Consider the following 19,845-nt stretch of genomic DNA (forward strand, 5'->3'; position numbering starts at 1 on the left):
AACACCTCCTTTGGGACTATATGAGATTATTGCAGTGGCGCCATTGTTGACATGCTCTTCATACCATTGTTGGACTTGTTGTTCCACTGCTAACACAGTTGTCTTTGTCAGTCTGGAAACCTATAACTTCCACAAGGGCACAAATTAAGTACACAAGCAGACGTTGTTTATCTGGAGATTTATTAATCATGAGACACGCCATTAAAACAATTGGTTTAAAGCTACTTGGTCACAAAGGATATGCACGGGAACATAAAAATACATTTACATATATAACTGTTGATCATGTCACTGGCACTATAATTATAGGGGAGTAATGTTTATTCATAATTATGTGTCAGACCTGACAGTTGTGATGACTGAATTAAGATGAATGCCAACTTAGAAGAAAGGCTAAACAAAATCACAAAAAAGCAAGTATAATTATGTTTAATATATATTTAATATAATAATTATTTACCACTGTACTAGATTTGCTCTAGGTCACATGTTCTCTTGATCTCTGGAAATATCTGAATGGGGTATTCTCCTGTTTAAATTAATCATACTATATACACATTTACATTAAATTTCAGTATAGTAAATCCATAAAGTGAAGAGGGTGTAGACTAAACATTTAGTAGATGTACAACAACAGAGATGAACTTTGTGAAATTGTAACTAAAAGCTTAAACTTGTGATTTTAGTTGTTACAGCTTCATCTGGAAAAATGTCAATCATGTGATTTGAAATTATTTGAAGTTGCACAATATTGCACAAAAATTGTCATATTGCAAGATAAAACACACACGGTGCAAATATAATTAAATACAGTAAGCTTGTATATGCATTAAATTATTGGGTAGTTATTAAGCAAACACTGAAAAAGCCTTCACTTTTTTAACTATATAACTTTGGTCACTACTAACTATAAACTACTATTCTAATATAAGGCCTTTGAAGAAATAATTGTATATCTAAATATAACGACACTGAAAATATGCAGACATGTAATACAAGTAATATAATATAATGCACTGAGTTACAAGAAAGCCAGATGAGTACAGCGTGTTCTTGTTTTCAGGATTTCACCACTTGTCTTGTTTTTTTTTCTTTTCTTTTTTTTTAAAGACAAACACATTTGTTCAGCAACATCTTGAGCTTTTTTTCTGTTCTGGCTCTTTGTGCAACACTGTGGCTTCTTCTCTTGAGTCAATTCTTTGACTCAGCTTCCTGGCAACAACACAGCAACAGTGCAATCAGCTGATGACACAGCAGTCGACTTTACAGGGCATATCTTAAAATATGTGGTTTTAGAGGAAAAACAATACAATTATATACATACCTGGCTACAACTTCCAAAGACTGGATCACGTTTTCACCTGTGGCAGCACTGCACTCCATAAACTCGAAGTCATATTCCTGTGGAGTTGAATGAATATCTGCACTCACTGTGGGTGTTTTGATCATTAAAACTACTGAACTGAATGTGACTGTTTCATGAGTGGGTGTAATGCAACATATTCGCACCTTAGCAAGAATTTCCCCCTGATGAGTTTTAACCCGTCGTTCAGAACAGTCGCTCTTGTTTCCAAGAAGCAAAACAGTCACATTTTCAGCAGCAGACTCCTGCAGAACAGGAATTATTTTGATAATCTGCACATGTTATTACAAACTAGTCTAACTTTGCAGGCTAGTTAAACTGTTTCAGACACTCACGTCCCGTCCACTATAAATAGTTGATGTTTAAGATTTATCAATACTTTTTTCTACTAATAATCAAAATATGTGCTGCTGTTTTAAATACACACTTCAGTATCACACTTATAGGCCACTTTATTAGGTATACCTGTTAGTACCCCCCATCGGACCCCTTTTTGCCTTCAGAACAACATTAATTTTTCCTGGCATTGATACAACAAGGCACTGAAAACATTTCCCAGAGAGTTTGCCAAAAAACCCCAAACATTAAACACCACCACCAGCCTGAATAAGGCAGGACTGATCCATGCTTTCATGTCATTTACACCAAATTCTGACCTCAGCATACGAATGCTGCAGCAGAAATCGAAACTCATCAGACCAGGCAACGTTTTTCCAGACTACCGTTAACCAACTGTGATGAGCTTGTGTGAATGTAGCCTCAATTTCCTGTTCTTAACTGCCAGGAGTGGCACCCGGTGGGTTATTCTGCTGCTGTAGCCCTTCTCCTTCAAAGCTGATAAGTATTGTGCATTCAGAGATGCTCTTCTGCATACCTTATGGTGGTTATTTGTAAATTTTTTTTTAAAGTTACTGTTGCCTGCTTATCAGATTGAAGCAGCCTGACCATTCTCTGATCTCTTGCAACAAGGCAGGTTGTGAGAGAAAAGTTTATTGTAGATGAGTGTCTGAAATAGATCCAACAACCATGTTCACAGTCACTTAAATCATCATTCTTCCTTGTTCTGATGCTCTGTTTGAACATCAGCAGGTAGTCTTGACTATGTCTACATACATTAATGCACTCGCATGTGCTTAGCTCATTCCTTTTTTTTGAAGCAGATGAACAGGTGTGCTAATGAAGTGGCCAGTGTAGCCCCGCCTATTAGAACCAAATACACTAAATGAATATAAAAGTAAATTACTGTTTTGACAACATAGCATGTTTAACTAGTTATTTCAACATCTGTTTAAAAAATAGGTGTTGAAGTTTGAAAGGGAAGACATACCTGAATACAGTTTGCCCAGTAACTGACTGCGGAAAAACTATTGGTGGAGGTGATGTCATACATCAAGAGAAAGGCCTGGGCTCTGTGGAAGACCTGTTTAGTGATACTGTGAAACCTTTAAAGACAGAAAAGCATGACATCAGAGGTGATCTATTAATACTTCCTTTTTGAAACCAGGAAGACACTAGCTCTGCATACTGTAGCACATTCTAATTACTTTCCTCACATTCACTCAAAAGTTAATGTCACAAATTTGTCATTTAATGCATTTTGCAGAGGCTACCCTGAACATATTTTTCAAGATGCACCCATGTCTCAGACTTCCCTCCTTGAACAAGTAAATGTCAATCCAGATGTTTTTGTAGCAAAAATAAAATAAATAGATCTTAGAAGCCTGCCCATTAGGTGAAGAGTTGGAATAAGCTTCACTTTATTGTTGACATTAAGGAGGCTTTTTGCAAACTCTTGGGGAACTGCATGTCTCAAGCGCTTTCTCACTCTTGCTATGTTTTTTAATTGAACTTATCCAACACGAGTCTGCCTAAAATCTGCAGTTAAAAGTGAGCATCTTTAAATTGCATGCGTGTTGAGTCCACCTCTGTCACTGGAACAAAATCTGCATTGTATCCTGGAATACAAAACATTATTGAGGAGTGCCAAACCAGTTCTGAAACCAGTTACACTTGAGCAGTCTTTAAATACACAGACTCTGATCTGAGCATATTGTCTGTTACATGTTGAAATTGGCTGCTATACTGTATCTATCTACAAAAGCAAGTGTTACTTAAGTAAACACTGTTACATGTAGTAACTGCAGATCTTGGTTGAATTCCAAGGTGTACAGACTGCTTTGAACACTGGGTGTCGCCTACATGGAAGCCTTCCTTGTCAGGCTTCGGAACAGCGGGACAGCGTGTCCTTGGCCATCGGGGAAGTTTATCTACACACTGAAAAAAACACAGCCACTCCCTAGAACAGCAAGACTGCATGTGGCACAACATTCAGGACATCATAAACCACAAAATAATAGCCTGTACCTTTAAAAAAGAGATGGCGTCTTCTCTGATGATTGGCTTTATTTACAAAACAGATATAAAACTGTTCAAGTCTGGCTCAAACAAACTCCAAAAAGCAGTAGTTGTTTAGAAAACCTTGATATAGAAATTTGCTTCTTTTTTTTCCTCTCTCTCTGGATATGTATGTTTCCTTCAGGATATGTCGCTGTATTGTAGTTTGGGACTCGTGCATCCAAGTCTGTAGTTAACATTTAGTTTTATGAGCAGTATGATAGAAATGAGTAAGCAGACATGAACTGTCATGCACAGGGTTTGCAATTTTTCTTGCTTTATTAGAAGGATAGACTTTTTGCACTCATTATGAAGTCATCTTTGCTTTTTCCACCTGGTTTAATTCTACTCCTGACAAACCCATGCTATGAAGGAGAAAATCACAAGGCTGGGCAGAATTCAGAATTTCGACTAGATAATTGACGCACTTTAATGGACAAACTGTGCTTTTTGTCTTTATGACGTCACAGAAATGCAGACGTGTTGCTCCCAGTGTTTTTATACTCAGACAAGTTGCTCATTTACAGAATTTAACTAACGTGAAATGTAAAAGATAACCTGAATTCCAGGGCTGTGAAAAGTCAGACAAGTTGGACTTTGATACTGTCATACGTAACACACTGACGACTGTGATATTTGTTATTCTCCTACAGGCAGCCTACTGTGAGCTAATCACCTACGTACATTATAATATATGTACTGTTCAAAACAGACTAGAAAAAACATTAATAAAAACTCAAAAAACCTGTTAAATGTATTCTCTCCAATATGGCTTCTTTCAGCAACAAAACTGTGCAAAAGTCTTGATAAACCCCTCATTTCTTTATATTTTGCCTGGAAGGACTTTCTTGTAATTCTTAAAGTGGTCTTGAGCAATAGTTCTCCAGTTTTCTGAAGGTGTTTCAAAGTTTTCCTTTTCCTGGATATTGGCTACTCTTTCACTCATTCTTAGTCCAGTCCTTGTACCGTAAAATTGACCTTTGAATAATTCAAGCGTAGATGGCATAACATGGCACCTGACTCAAGGGGAGATACATTGTTTTGTCTACAGCAAGGAAACACTTAGCAAAGAACCCATTTTAAATTGTATCTTTGGACACTTTGTTATTAGCAGCCTGTCAGAAAAACATAATTTGTTCCCATTTCTTTACTTGAATCTATGAAAAATGCCAAAAAATAACACAGTTTGACAGTCAATAAAACTGTTATGCTTTTTTTTAACCAACAACATGATTCCTAAAGAGTTGCCAGTTTCCAATTTTTTTGTCACTTCTTGGCATGGTGTGCTGTGTGTCCTTATAAATTTAGGAAACTGGACAAATGGAGGGCCAAATAATAACTGGCAGGCTTACAAACCAATCTACAGCAGATTACTGGTATCCGCAAAATATAAAGAAATGTAGAGCGGCTAGTGATATATAATTTAAATGTTCTGTGAAACATCAAAAATGTGTCTCAATGATTCATTCTAAGAGGAAAATTGAGACTTACCTTTCTTGACCTGCTGTGTCCCATAGCTGTAGTATCATAGGCTTTCCATCTACTACAACAGGCCACATCAGCGAATCCAGGCCTATAAACAATATTTACGTGTATATTTAGAGTGTACATCACTGTGCATACACATTAGTAGGATTAATTGTGAGATTAACACCAGGATCTTACCGATTGAGGCAGGTATATCTAAAGAAAACTTCCCACTTTGAGCTCTTTTCATGAAGGAGGTCTTTCCCACACTGCTGTCTCCAATCATCACCACATTGTAGCGCTTTGATTTGGAGTCTACCACTCCCGGATTATCAACTGAAATTAAAATATCTGGTCATACATCATCTTTAAATGTAAAGTTTCCCTATAATTATTGGTTAGCTGCACTGATCATCTTCTTACCCAGAGAAAATGTTTGATTCTCTTTACTAGGAAAGATTCCAGCATTACAAGGTTGGGCTGAAGTCTTCTCACTGTGGAAAAGACAACCAAACAAACTTCATGACATATACAGCGTAAGGATTTGCAAGGTTGAAATGGTCAGTTTTCAGAATGTCTCGAGCTCATATTTGAGTTGCCGTGCACTGAACATTTGACAAGGAATTTTGTCATTCACTTGATTTGTGATTATTTATTTAAAACAATAGAGATGAGGAAGCTGTGTGTTGTTAAACCACACCACTCTTGTGACATTCACACCTCATCTCTAAGCAGGTCAGCTGAAAACAGTGCATACACTACTGCTAAGCTAGTGTACAGTAGTAACTGCATAACTGTATTTTTAAAGCTTGCAAAAAGAAAGAAAGTACCATGCGGTACACAAGTTTTTACCTTATCAAGGCATAACAAGAAATCATCCAGTCATTACCATGTTCTTAAATTATTTTAATTACAGCGTCAGAGGAACAACAACACAGAACATATTACTCCATGCTATTATTAGTTTAACAAATACTAAGTCAAAATGCAGAAGCAGTGTGCAAAAAACTAAATACACCCTATGATTCTGCATTTTCACAGAATTAAGTTGAAGTAATTGTTTTCTCTGTGACTTTATCAGTCTCTCACATTGCTGTGAAGGAATTTTGGCCCGCTCTTCTTTCAGACATTGCTTCCTTTTTATTGAGGTTTGCAGGCATTTGTTAATGCACAGCTCTCATGAGGTCTTGCTACCACATTTAATTTACGTTGAGGCCTGGATTTTATGTGCATTATGGCCAAACATCTCTACTTTGGTCACATCTGTGCAAAGGACATTGTTCGAGAAGTCTGTGGATTTTTCAGATGCAATATTGCAAACTTCAGCCATGCTGCCATGTTCTTTTTAGAGAGAAGAGGATTTCTCTTGGCAGCATGGCATTGCATGGTCTGACCTAGGGGTGAATTTGTTGGGACGTTCACTTTTGGGAAGATTAGCAGGTGTCTTGAATGTTTTGGAATCGTTGGGAAAGGGACACTTCTGGCTTTATAAAGGTGTGTGTGTAAAAGTCTACTTAGTTTTACACACACTCCTTCTGAATTTTGGCTTAGTTTTTGTTAACTACATAATGACACAGTGTTATTATGTTTTATGTGTAAAAGCTCAGAATAAAAAAAAAAACAGGTATACTTTCCTTTTGTATGTGACTCAAATAGATTAACAAATTGTAAAATGTTTTCAACAATCTCATGGACATTTTCTTTTGGATGTTACAAAGTGAACTTTGAGGTGACTGATATTACAATTGTCCATTGCTATATATGCAATATGAACATGAATATTCAGTATAACACATAACAGACTACATTGTAACAAATTTGGACTTATCTATGAGTTACAGTGAGTAAGTCAAGTAGGAAAGCCAAGACTTGAAAGCTAATTAGGTAGCTGGACAACCCCAGCCTTTTTAAAAATATTTGTGTGTTAGACCTACCTCACAGTCTTTGAGTGCTCTTCACTCTTTGAGGGGCCTGATGATGGTTTCTTATCACGTTTTCCAACCTGCAGAAAGAAAAGTAGGGCTTTTTATGCTTCTAAATGTGCATGACAAACTCATTTCATGATGTGAAAGTGCAAATTATTCTACTTGGATTAGTTATCATCTAGTAATCAGTCGTCTCCTAATAATATCTGAAGCTGGAATATCTGACATACTGGTTTCTCATTCTTTGTCAATAATAATAATTTATTGTGACATCTTTAAAGCCATTATTTGCTGATCTCATTCAAAGCCCTTATCTGCCAGGTTTCTGAAGAAGGTGAACACATGTTCTCGTTTGCTGTATGTGAAACATGCTATGTAAACCTCAGGTTCCTCTTTTTAGTTCCCTGTGTCACAATGATCTTGCCACAAACAATCCAGTTTGCAAAGTGTCTACTGCAAATGGGGTGTAAATAACAATGTAGGCTTGCCCATGTGAAAGAACACTTGTCCAATAATAACTATTCACTATTCACAACTATGCATAGAATTATAAATACAACAAAGTTCAATAAGGAATTGCATTTAATAGTCAAATTTAAATGTAGTCTGTGCATGAGGTTTTGAAAAAATTGCAAACAATTAAGATTTCTACTAAATACTATAAAATTAAACAAAACAAAAACCCCAAAACATTGCTGCTTACCTCTGAAATTCTGGCATCTGTCCCACTTTGATCATCTATTATTGTGCCCTCTCCTGTTTGGTCTTCTATACGCTGATGTCCACGGGACTTTCGGTTAGATCCCAATTTTCTTCTCCTCCCTCCAGATGCTGATTCTGACACCAAATCATCTTTTAAGGATGTAGACAGGAGATCATTTGCAGTGTGATGCTCTGTTTCTGCTAGCTGGTCTTGGGAAACAGGCCTCTCTTCAACTGTTTGCTCAGGCAGAGGTTTGAATTTAGACTGACCCGGAGGGCTGATTTCCACTGTTTCAAATACTTTCTGTTTTCCTTGGTCGCCATCATTGTTTTTGTGATCTGTGTGAAGCTGAAGTGCTTCTTCTTTGATTCTGGAGACACTTTCAGTTTCCCCGATGTCTGTTCCAGTCTCCTTCGCTTCGTTATCCACCTCCTGTTTTTGATGCAGCTCTTCTTTGTTTCTGGATCCAAGATTCCTGCGGGTGGAGCCCATCTTTCTTCTCCGGTTGCTCAAATGTAAATTTGGACTTTCACTCCTCATCTCTTGAGTTTTATTATGAGCTAATTCATTCAAGTTGCTTGGATTTTTCTCACTAGCATCTTGATCTTGTACTACTTTTATGCTCTCTGGCCTTTCCTCATCGCTATGTGTATTTTGCCTGGCCTCACCAGAAGACACTAAGCTCTCTTCTGCTATGCCAGTGTCTGTGGCAGCCTCGGTATTTGGGGGCAGCAACTGATTTATGGAGCGTCTGCTTCTACCCGTGACCACAGTGGTTATTTGAGTCTCAGTGTTTGTAAAATTGTCTAGCTGTGGCGGCTCCACAATAACTTCTCTTACACCACCTGTGATAACGCATGTAACCAGACCGATAGTTTCTTCACGGAGAGAGGAAGACTGTTCAGGAAGAGGGGCCTTAAAATCTTCTACTACTGGTATCACATTGATCTCTGTACTGCTTGGTACAGAAAAGGTTTCATCAGCTTCCTGTTGTTTATGAACAGCAGAGAATAACGGTTGTGCAGTTTCATTTTGTGGTATATCTGTAGTTAACGGTAACTCTCCCACGTCCATCTTGTCAATATTCCTCACGTCAGCTTCGGTGTGAAAGTCACTTTCTTTGGTTTCATCTGTGTTGTCTGTTTCTTCCTCTTTTTTTCTGTTGAGTTGACTCCTGCGAGTAGAACCTATCTTTCTCTTCTTCTGTTTTGGATTTATTTGCAAAGTAATTCTGTTACCTGATTGAGTTTGTTCTTGCTGGCCATTGCTTGCATCCATTGCCTCCAACGCTTCTTCTTTATCAAGCACCTTCAGAGAGCTAGAGCCTTCGATGCCAGCATGATACGAGATATGCTGCATGTCTGAGGGAACTTCACAAACTGAGGCTTGTGGTGATTGCATCAGGTGCTTTGTAATTGTGTCACATCCTGTAAGCTGATCTAAATTCATAGCATCTTGAACAACTTTATTTTCCTCATTGAAATCTTTGTTAGATTTGAGAAGTCCATCTGTATTGCTATCCATATTATTCTGTGAGAAAAATGCATCTTCCTCCAACAACTTTTCTTTACTTTTGCCTTCTTTTGCTGTTGAGCTAATCTGCACTTCTTTGTCCATGGATATGAGGTCTTTTTCTTCTTCCTCCTTTGTTATATCTGTTGCTGGTGACATTTCAACTGTTCTGAGTTTGTCATTACTTGTGGGTTTTTCTAAAATGTCATCTTTAGGTTCCTGGTATGCATCAGGGTCCTTGACACACTGTCTTCCTTTATTTCTTCGGCTTGAACCCATTTTCTTTCTATTCCCTGTACGGCTGAGGCCTGTGTGAATTTCTGTAATGTCCTGAGAATTATCCTGATAGTAGAAGTCCAAAGAGATATTTGTTTCAGATAAGGGTGTTTGGTGACTCTCTGTACTTGAGCTGTAGTCAGTCTGATGCATTGATGAACTCTCTGACTGGTTAGCTTTGGTGACCTCAGTTGGGTTGCAATGCTCATGTTGTTCCCTATTTCTAGTCAAGACATTTTGAGATGCTAAAAATGTTTCTTGTGCAACACTGCATTGAACTTCAGTGCTTTCTCTTGGGCTAGATTGGTCAGTTGTTTTCTCAACTGTAATGGTACATTCTGTTGTTCCACTTAACAAAATATTGCTGGCTAAACTTCCATCCTGCCGTAAAAGTTTTATGTGCTGATCTTTTTTGACTTCTTCCATCCCAGCCTGCACTGGTTTATCATAAATCACTTTAGGATCTCCATCATTTTGATTTTTAAGGGAATTTTCACGATATGGCACAGACAGAGAAAGATCATGCTTGTTTTCTTGCAGTAATTCTTCAGGTGTTGTAGCCTCTGTTGCTGACATTTCTGTTGTTTCAGGGGTTTCATCACCAATTGCATCTTCATCTTTATATTCCTTGTCACGCTGTCTTCCTTTTATTCTACGAGTGGATCCCATTTTTCTTCTATTTCCCCTGGATTCGGTGACCGCATGGGATTGCTTATCTGTGCTCAGAGTATTGTCCTGAAGTTGGGACTCAAAAGGTGCAGTTGCTAATAAGAGTTGAGTTTGTAGAGGGACTCCACTGTCTTTAGTATCTGGAACATCACCTCCCTTGATTTCCTGAGTCACAAAGTGCTGCTTAGCTTGGTTGCCATCAGGGTGATGAGGATCTTTGACTTCTTCAGTCAGAGCAGTTTCAGATTTAACCACTTCTTCCATCACAGACTCCAATGGTTTATCTGAAATCACATTAAAGGTTGTCTGATTTTTATCTTCCTTAAGGTTTTCGCTTTCAGAAATTAAACTGTCCAGGCTAATCTCAGAATAGCTCGTTGCAGGTGGGCTCTGGATGTCAAGAGAATAAGCAGGTGTAGACACTTTAAACATGGAGGTGTCTTGTGGCAAAGACAGAGAAACGTCATGCTCATTTTCTTGCAGTAATTCTTCAGGTCTTGTAGCCTCTGTTGCTGACATTTCTATTGTTTCAGGGGTTTCATCACCAATTACATCTTCATCTTTAAATTCCTTATCATGCTGCCTTCCTTTATTTCTACGAGTGGATCCCATTTTTCTTCTATTTCCCCTGGATTCGGTGACAGCATGGGTTTGCTTATCTGTGCTCACAGTATTGTCCTGAAGTTGGGACTCAAAAGGTGGAGTTCCTAATGAGGTTGGAGATTGTGGAGAGACTCCACCACCTTTGCTGTCTGAAATGTCACCTTCCTCGTTTTCCTGAGTCACAAAGTGCTGTTCAGGTTGTTTGTCATCAGGCATAGAAACTTCCACTTTGGTTACAGATTCATCAGGACTCTGCACCATCACTTGAAACTGGTAAGTGTTGCTATTTTCAGTTTGGCCTAAGTCTCCAGAAGTAAAGGAAGAGTTTTCTGTGGCATCATCAATCACATTTTCAGATGAGAAATCATTCTGCAGCACTTCTTGAATTTCTGTTCTTTCAACCTCGTCTTCATACATTTTCCTGACAGTTTCATCTGAGTGATTGGCATCTTTGACCTCTTCACGCAGAGCAGTTTCAGATTCATCCACTTCTTCCATCCCAGAGTCCAATGGTTTATCTGAAACCACTTTAAAATCTTGCTCATCTTGATTTTCGTGAAGGTTTTCACTTTCAGGAATTAAACAGTTCAAGCTAATCTCAAGATGGCTTGTTGCTGTTGGGTTCTGGACCTCAGGAGAATAAGCAGGTATAGACACTGTAAAACTGGAGCTGTCATGTGGTAAAGGCAGAGAAACATCATGCTCGTTTCTTTGCAGTAATTCTTCAGGTGTTGTAGCCTCTGTTGCTGACATTTCTGTTGTTTCAGGGGTTTCATCACCAATTGCATCTTCATCTTTAAATTCCTTGTCACGCTGTCTTCCTTTTATTCTACGAGTGGATCCCATTTTTCTTCTATTTCCCCTGGATTCAGTGACTGCATGGGATTGCTTATCTGTGCTCAGAGTATTGTCCTGAAGTTGGGACTCAAAAGGTGCAGTTGCTAATGAGAGTTGAGTTTGCAGAGGGACTCCACTGTCTTTAGTATCTGGAACATCACCTCCCTTGACTTCCTGAGTCACAAAGTGCTGCTTAGCTTGGTTGCCATCAGGGTGATGAGGATCTTTGACTTCTTCAGTCAGAGCAGTTTCAGATTTAATCACTTCTTCCATCACAGATTCCAGTGGTTTATCTGAAATCACATTAAAGGTTGTCTGATTTTTATCTTCCTTAAGGTTTTCACTTTCAGAAATTAAACTGTCCAGGCTAATCTCAGAATAGCTCGTTGCAGGTGGGCTCTGGATGTCAAGAGAATAAGCAGGTGTAGACACTTTAAACATGGAGGTGTCTTGTGGCAAAGACAGAGAAACGTCATGCTCATTTCTTTGCAGTAATTCTTCAGGTCTTGTAGCCTCTGTTGCTGACATTTGTGTTGTTTCAGGGGTTTCATCACCAATTACATCTTCATCTTTAAATTCCTTATCATGCTGTCTTCCTTTATTTCTACGAGTGGATCCCATTTTTCTTCTATTTCCCCTGGATTCGGTGACAGCATGGGTTTGCTTATCTGTGCTCACAGTATTGTCCTGAAGTTGGGACTCAAAAGGTGGAGTTCCTAATGAGGTTGGAGATTGTGGAGAGACTCCACCACCTTTGCTGTCTGAAATGTCACCTTCCTCGTTTTCCTGAGTCACAAAGTGCTGTTCAGGTTGTTTGTCATCAGGAGTTGAAACTTCCACTTTGGTTACAGATTCATCAGGACTCTGCACCATCACTTGAAACTGGTAAGTGTTGCTATTTTCAGTTTGGCCTAAGTCTCCAGAAGTAAAGGAAGAGTTTTCTGTGGCATCATCAATCACATTTTCAGATGAGAAATCATTCTGCAGCACTTCTTGAATTTCTGTTCTTTCAACCTCATCTTCATACATTTTCCTGACAGTTTCATCTGAGTGATTGGCATCTTTGACCTCTTCACGCAGAGCAGTTTCAGATTCATCCACTTCTTCCATCCCAGAGTCCAATGGTTTATCTGAAACCACTTTAAAATCTTGCTCATCTTGATTTTCGTGAAGGTTTTCCCTTTCAGGAATTAAACAGTTCAAGCTAATCTCAAGATGGCTTGTTGCTGTTGGGTTCTGGACCTCAGGAGAATAAGCAGGTATAGACACTGTAAAACTGGAGCTGTCATGTGGTAAAGGCAGAGAAACATCATGCTCGTTTCTTTGCAGTAATTCTTCAGGTGTTGTAGCCTCTGTTGCTGACATTTGTGTTGTTTCAGGGGTTTCATCACCAATTGCATCTTCATCTTTAAATTCCTTGTCACGCTGTCTTCCTTTTATTCTACGAGTGGATCCCATTTTTCTTCTATTTCCCCTGGATTCAGTGACTGCATGGGATTGCTTATCTGTGCTCAGAGTATTGTCCTGAAGTTGGGACTCAAAAGGTGCAGTTGCTAATAAGAGTTGAGTTTGCAGGCGGACTCCACTGTCTTTAGTATCTGGAACATCACCTCCCTTAATTTCCTGAGTCACAAAGTGCTGCTTAGCTTGGTTGCCATCAGGGTGATGAGGATCTTTGACTTCTTCAGTCAGAGCAGTTTCAGATTTAACCACTTCTTCCATCACAGACTCCAATGGTTTATCTGAAATCACATTAAAGGTTGTCTGATTTTTATCTTCCTTAAGGTTTTCGCTTTCAGAAATTAAACTGTCCAGGCTAATCTCAGAATAGCTCTTTGCAGGTGGGCTCTGGATGTCAGGAGAATAAGCAGGTGTAGACACTTTAAACATGGAGGTGTCTTGTGGCAAAGACAGAGAAACGTCATGCTCATTTCTTTGCAGTAATTCTTCAGGTCTTGTAGCCTCTGTTGCTGACATTTGTGTTGTTTCAGGGGTTTCATCACCAATTACATCTTCATCTTTAAATTCCTTATCATGCTGTCTTCCTTTATTTCTACGAGTGGATCCCATTTTTCTTCTATTTCCCCTGGATTCGGTGACAGCATGGGTTTGCTTATCTGTGCTCACAGTATTGTCCTGAAGTTGGGACTCAAAAGGTGGAGTTCCTAATGAGGTTGGAGATTGTGGAGAGACTCCACCACCTTTGCTGTCTGAAATGTCACCTTCCTCGTTTTCCTGAGTCACAAAGTGCTGTTCAGGTTGTTTGTCATCAGGCATAGAAACTTCCACTTTGGTTACAGATTCATCAGGACTCTGCACCATCACTTGAAACTGGTAAGTGTTGCTATTTTCAGTTTGGCCTAAGTCTCCAGAAGTAAAGGAAGAGTTTTCTGTGGCATCATCAATCACATTTTCAGATGAGAAATCATTCTGCAGCACTTCTTGAATTTCTGTTCTTTCAACCTCATCTTCATACATTTTCCTGACAGTTTCATCTGAGTGATTGGCATCTTTGACCTCTTCACGCAGAGCAGTTTCAGATTCATCCACTTCTTCCATCCCAGAGTCCAATGGTTTATCTGAAACCACTTTAAAATCTTGCTCATCTTGATTTTCGTGAAGGTTTTCCCTTTCAGGAATTAAACAGTTCAAGCTAATCTCAAGATGGCTTGTTGCTGTTGGGTTCTGGACCTCAGGAGAATAAGCAGGTATAGACACTGTAAAACTGGAGCTGTCATGTGGTAAAGGCAGAGAAACATCATGCTCGTTTCTTTGCAGTAATTCTTCAGGTGTTGTAGCCTCTGTTGCTGACATTTCTGTTGTTTCAGGGGTTTCATCACCAATTGCATCTTCATCTTTAAATTCCTTGTCACGCTGTCTTCCTTTTATTCTACGAGTGGATCCCATTTTTCTTCTATTTCCCCTGGATTCAGTGACTGCATGGGATTGCTTATCTGTGCTCAGAGTATTGTCCTGAAGTTGGGACTCAAAAGGTGGAGTTGCTAATAAGAGTTGAGTTTGCAGAGGGACTCCACTGTCTTTAGTATCTGGAACATCACCTCCCTTAATTTCCTGAGTCACAAAGTGCTGCTTAGCTTGGTTGCCATCAGGGTGATGAGGATCTTTGACTTCTTCAGTCAGAGCAGTTTCAGATTTAACCACTTCTTCCATCACAGACTCCAATGGTTTATCTGAAATCACATTAAAGGTTGTCTGATTTTTATCTTCCTTAAGGTTTTCGCTTTCAGAAATTAAACTGTCCAGGCTAATCTCAGAATAGCTCTTTGCAGGTGGGCTCTGGATGTCAGGAGAATAAGCAGGTGTAGACACTTTAAACATGGAGGTGTCTTGTGGCAAAGACAGAGAAACGTCATGCTCATTTCTTTGCAGTAATTCTTCAGGTCTTGTAGCCTCTGTTGCTGACATTTGTGTTGTTTCAGGGGTTTCATCACCAATTACATCTTCATCTTTAAATTCCTTATCATGCTGTCTTCCTTTATTTCTACGAGTGGATCCCATTTTTCTTCTATTTCCCCTGGATTCGGTGACAGCATGGGTTTGCTTATCTGTGCTCACAGTATTGTCCTGAAGTTGGGACTCAAAAGGTGGAGTTCCTAATGAGGTTGGAGATTGTGGAGAGACTCCACCACCTTTGCTGTCTGAAATGTCACCTTCCTCGTTTTCCTGAGTCACAAAGTGCTGTTCAGGTTGTTTGTCATCAGGCATAGAAACTTCCACTTTGGTTACAGATTCATCAGGACTCTGCACCATCACTTGAAACTGGTAAGTGTTGCTATTTTCAGTTTGGCCTAAGTCTCCAGAAGTAAAGGAAGAGTTTTCTGTGGCATCATCAATCACATTTTCAGATGAGAAATCATTCTGCAGCACTTCTTGAATTTCTGCTCTTTCAACCTCATCTTCATACATTTTCCTGACAGTTTCATCTGAGTGATTGGCATCTTTGACCTCTTCACGCAGAGCAGTTTCAGATTCATCCACTTCTTCCATCCCAGAGTCCAATGGTTTATCTGAAACCACTTTAAAATCTTGCTCATCTTGATTTTCGTGAAGGTTTTCCCTTTCAGGAATTAAACAGTTCAAGCTAATCTCAAGATGGCTTGTTGCTGTTGGGTTCTGGACCTCAGGAGAATAAGCAGGTATAGACACTGTAAAACTGGAGCTGTCATGTGGTAAAGGCAGAGAAACATCATGCTCGTTTCTTTGCAGTAATTCTTCAGGTGTTGTAGCCTCTGTTGCTGACATTTCTGTTGTTTCAGGGGTTTCATCACCAATTGCATCTTCATCTTTAAATTCCTTGTCACGCTGTCTTCCTTTTATTCTACGAGTGGATCCCATTTTTCTTCTATTTCCCCTGGATTCAGTGACTGCATGGGATTGCTTATCTGTGCTCAGAGTATTGTCCTGAAGTTGGGACTCAAAAGGTGGAGTTGCTAATAAGAGTTGAGTTTGCAGAGGGACTCCACTGTCTTTAGTATCTGGAACATCACCTCCCTTAATTTCCTGAGTCACAAAGTGCTGCTTAGCTTGGTTGCCATCAGGGTGATGAGGATCTTTGACTTCTTCAGTCAGAGCAGTTTCAGATTTAACCACTTCTTCCATCACAGACTCCAATGGTTTATCTGAAATCACATTAAAGGTTGTCTGATTTTTATCTTCCTTAAGGTTTTCGCTTTCAGAAATTAAACTGTCCAGGCTAATCTCAGAATAGCTCTTTGCAGGTGGGCTCTGGATGTCAAGAGAATAAGCAGGTGTAGACACTTTAAACATGGAGGTGTCTTGTGGCAAAGACAGAGAAATGTCATGCTCATTTCTTTGCAGTAATTCTTCAGGTCTTGTAGCCTCTGTTGCTGACATTTGTGTTGTTTCAGGGGTTTCATCACCAATTGCATCTTCATCTTTAAATTCCTTGTCACGCTGTCTTCCTTTTATTCTACGAGTGGATCCCATTTTTCTTCTATTTCCCCTGGATTCAGTGACTGCATGGGATTGCTTATCTGTGCTCAGAGTATTGTCCTGAAGTTGGGACTCAAAAGGTGCAGTTGCTAATAAGAGTTGAGTTTGTAGAGGGACTCCACTGTCTTTAGTATCTGGAACATCACCTCCCTTAATTTCCTGAGTCACAAAGTGCTGCTTAGCTTGGTTGCCATCAGGGTGATGAGGATCTTTGACTTCTTCAGTCAGAGCAGTTTCAGATTTAACCACTTCTTCCATCACAGAATCCAATGGTTTATCTGAAATCACATTAAAGGTTGTCTGATTTTTATCTTCCTTAAGGTTTTCGCTTTCAGAAATTAAACTGTCCAGGCTAATCTCAGAATAGCTCTTTGCAGGTGGGCTCTGGATGCTAAGAGAATAAGCACGTGTAGACACTTTGAACATGGTGGTGTCATGTGGCAAAGACAGAGACACATCACGCTCATTTTCTTGCAGTAATTCTTCAGGTCTTGTAGCTTCTGTTGCTGACATTTCTATTGTTTCAGGGGTTTCATCACCAATTGCATCTTCATCTTTAAATTCCTTATCATGCTGTCTTCCTTTTATTCTACGAGTGGATCCCATTTTTCTTCTATTTCCCCTGGATTCAGTGACTGCATGGGATTGCTTATCTGTGCTCACAGTATTGTCCTGAAGTTGGGACTCAAAAGGTGCAGTTCCTAATGAGATTGGAGATTGTGGAGAGACTCCACCACCTTTGCTGTCTGAAATGTCACCTTCCTCGTTTTCCTGAGTCACAAAGTGCTGTTCAGGTTGTTTGTCATCAGGCATAGAAACTTCCACTTTGGTTACAGATTCATCAGGACTCTGCACCATCACTTGAAACTGGTAAGTGTTGCTATTTTCAGTTTGGCCTAAGTCTCCAGAAGTAAAGGAAGAGTTTTCTGTGGCATCATCAATCACATTTTCAGATGAGAAATCATTCTGCAGCACTTCTTGAATTTCTGTTCTTTCAACCTCGTCTTCATACATTTTCCTGACAGTTTCATCTGAGTGATTGGCATCTTTGACCTCTTCACGCAGAGCAGTTTCAGATTCATCCACTTCTTCCATCCCAGAGTCCAATGGTTTATCTGAAACCACTTTAAAATCTTGCTCATCTTGATTTTCGTGAAGGTTTTCCCTTTCAGGAATTAAACAGTTCAAGCTAATCTCAAGATGGCTTGTTGCTGTTGGGTTCTGGACCTCAGGAGAATAAGCAGGTATAGACACTGTAAAACTGGAGCTGTCATGTGGTAAAGGCAGAGAAACATCATGCTCATTTCTTTGCAGTAATTCTTCAGGTGTTGTAGCCTCTGTTGCTGACATTTGTGTTGTTTCAGGGGTTTCATCACCAATTGCATCTTCATCTTTAAATTCCTTGTCACGCTGTCTTCCTTTTATTCTACGAGTGGATCCCATTTTTCTTCTTTTCCCAATGGAGTCATAGACAGTGTGGGTTTGCTCAATTGAAGTCACATCATTGCTTTCAAGTTGGGATTCCAAAAGAGTATTTACTTCAGATGGTATAGTTTGTACTGAACCATTGCTCATATCAACATCACTGTCCTCATTTTCCTCAGTTAGAGTTTCTAAATGTCCTTCTTTTCTATGATGCTGACTTAGTATGTAATTATTTGACACAGATTCATCAACAGTTTGCACCATGACTTGAGACTTGTTAGTATTGCTGATTTCAGTGGCTACCAACCAACTAACTGCTATGTCAGTGATCACTTGTTGCTTGGAATCATACATCTGATTATCCTCATTTTCGTTCTGTAAGCCCTCCGGATGTCTGTTATTTGCAGGATATGCATATTGTTTTTCATTAACATTGTCCTGCTCTGTGTGAAATACATTGTTTTTCACTTTCATGTCAGACGAGTGAGTATCCTTCATTTCAGTTTGGTCTTCTGGGTTTCCAGAGCGAGTAACAGCATTTTCCGTGACATCAATACCCTGAATTTTAGAGGAGTACTGATTTTGGTACATGTCCTGTATTTCTATGGGCTTAATGTTCACTTCATGTATTTTATTCATAGCACCTTCTGATTGCCATGCTTCTCTAACTTCAGATAAGCTACAAGGATCCTCATTTGCAGTCAACTTCTCTTTTGATGATGAAAATGTTTCCTGCTCAGCACTGAACACGACTTCAATATTTTGTTCCGGGCTGTTTTTATCTGTGGTTATGTTTGGTGTGACTGCCTCTAAAGCTTCAAATTCTACATGTGACTCATTTACCAAGTTGTTACCCTGTAACCTTCCATCCTGCCTGAGCAACTTCTTGTCATCTCTTTCTGTACTTTGTATTTCTGTTACAGAATACACAATTGAAGGCTCCTCATCTGGCACGTCACTGGATGACTGTTGAGCCACAGGATGCATGTTTTCTTTGATTTCTTCACTTTGCGTGTCAGATTTGTCAATCTCTTCAAGCTTGATCTCATTTTTACAAGGGTTGCACTCTTGCAGATTATTGATTTCAGGAGTTAAAATTTCCATTTCACCCTCAGAATTTTGATCAGGTGTACTTTCTGAACAGTCCTTAGCTAGTGCAGACACATGATCACTTCCTTGACTGAATTCTTCCTGCTGCTTAAGTTCCACTGCCCATGGCGTTTGTATTGTTTCAAAGGTTTCATTACCCCTGCTTTTTTTTCTCAAGTTCCTTTCCAGGGTTGAGGTAAGGTTCAGTTTCTAAATCATTTACCAACTGCTTTCCTTTACTTCTCCGATTAGACCCAATTTTTCTCCGGTTAAATGTGACCTCTGCTGAAGGTGAATGTCGAGTTTCTGGTTTAGAATCCTCCCGGCTGGATAAAACATTTAAAGATTCAGTACTTTTGTCTGCTGCGTAGCCTTGTGCCACAGAGGAAGTTTCTGTTAAGAGGTACTCATCAGCCTTAGGTACTTCATTTTGGCTTGGTGCCACTCGTCGTGACCCAAGTCGCTTTTTCTTTGCATTTTGCGAAGACATGACTTGAAATCCTTTCTCCTAAACATGAAATATTCAGTCATGCAATGTATTTGCAAATCAAGCTGCAATCTACAGCATACAAATTTAGAACAGAACACTAAAAGTAGTTGACGGAATA

General features: G+C 39.4%; 1 protein-coding gene across 1 annotated transcript; it reads right to left on the reverse strand.

Moving 5' to 3' along the window:
* Positions 1 to 177: 177 nt before the first annotated feature.
* LOC134627927 (uncharacterized) lies at positions 178 to 19,252 on the reverse strand. Its single transcript, XM_063474417.1, has 9 exons — positions 7,853 to 19,252; positions 7,159 to 7,226; positions 5,648 to 5,718; positions 5,423 to 5,560; positions 5,249 to 5,330; positions 2,691 to 2,805; positions 1,510 to 1,608; positions 1,325 to 1,401; positions 178 to 1,212 (listed from the first exon to the last, which is right to left on the reverse strand). Exons 1-9 carry the CDS (start codon positions 19,250 to 19,252, stop codon positions 1,125 to 1,127), a joined length of 12,138 nt encoding a protein of 4,045 aa, XP_063330487.1. The 3' UTR covers positions 178 to 1,124.
* Positions 19,253 to 19,845: the final 593 nt, after the last annotated feature.

This window comes from Pelmatolapia mariae, linkage group LG5, assembly GCF_036321145.2.
Source record: "Pelmatolapia mariae isolate MD_Pm_ZW linkage group LG5, Pm_UMD_F_2, whole genome shotgun sequence".
NCBI lineage: Eukaryota > Metazoa > Chordata > Actinopteri > Cichliformes > Cichlidae > Pelmatolapia > Pelmatolapia mariae.

Coding starts and splice junctions, on each gene's coding strand:
- LOC134627927 (XM_063474417.1), bottom strand. CDS start 19,252: ATGGAAATTTTAACTCCTGAAATCAATAATCTGCAAGAGTGCAACCCT. Junction 5,331..5,422: donor AGATATACCTGCCTCAATCG/GTAAGATCCTGG, acceptor TATTGTTTATAG/GCCTGGATTCGCTGATGTGG. Junction 1,609..2,690: donor ACTGGGCAAACTGTATTCAG/GTATGTCTTCCC, acceptor CCTGTTCTGCAG/GAGTCTGCTGCTGAAAATGT.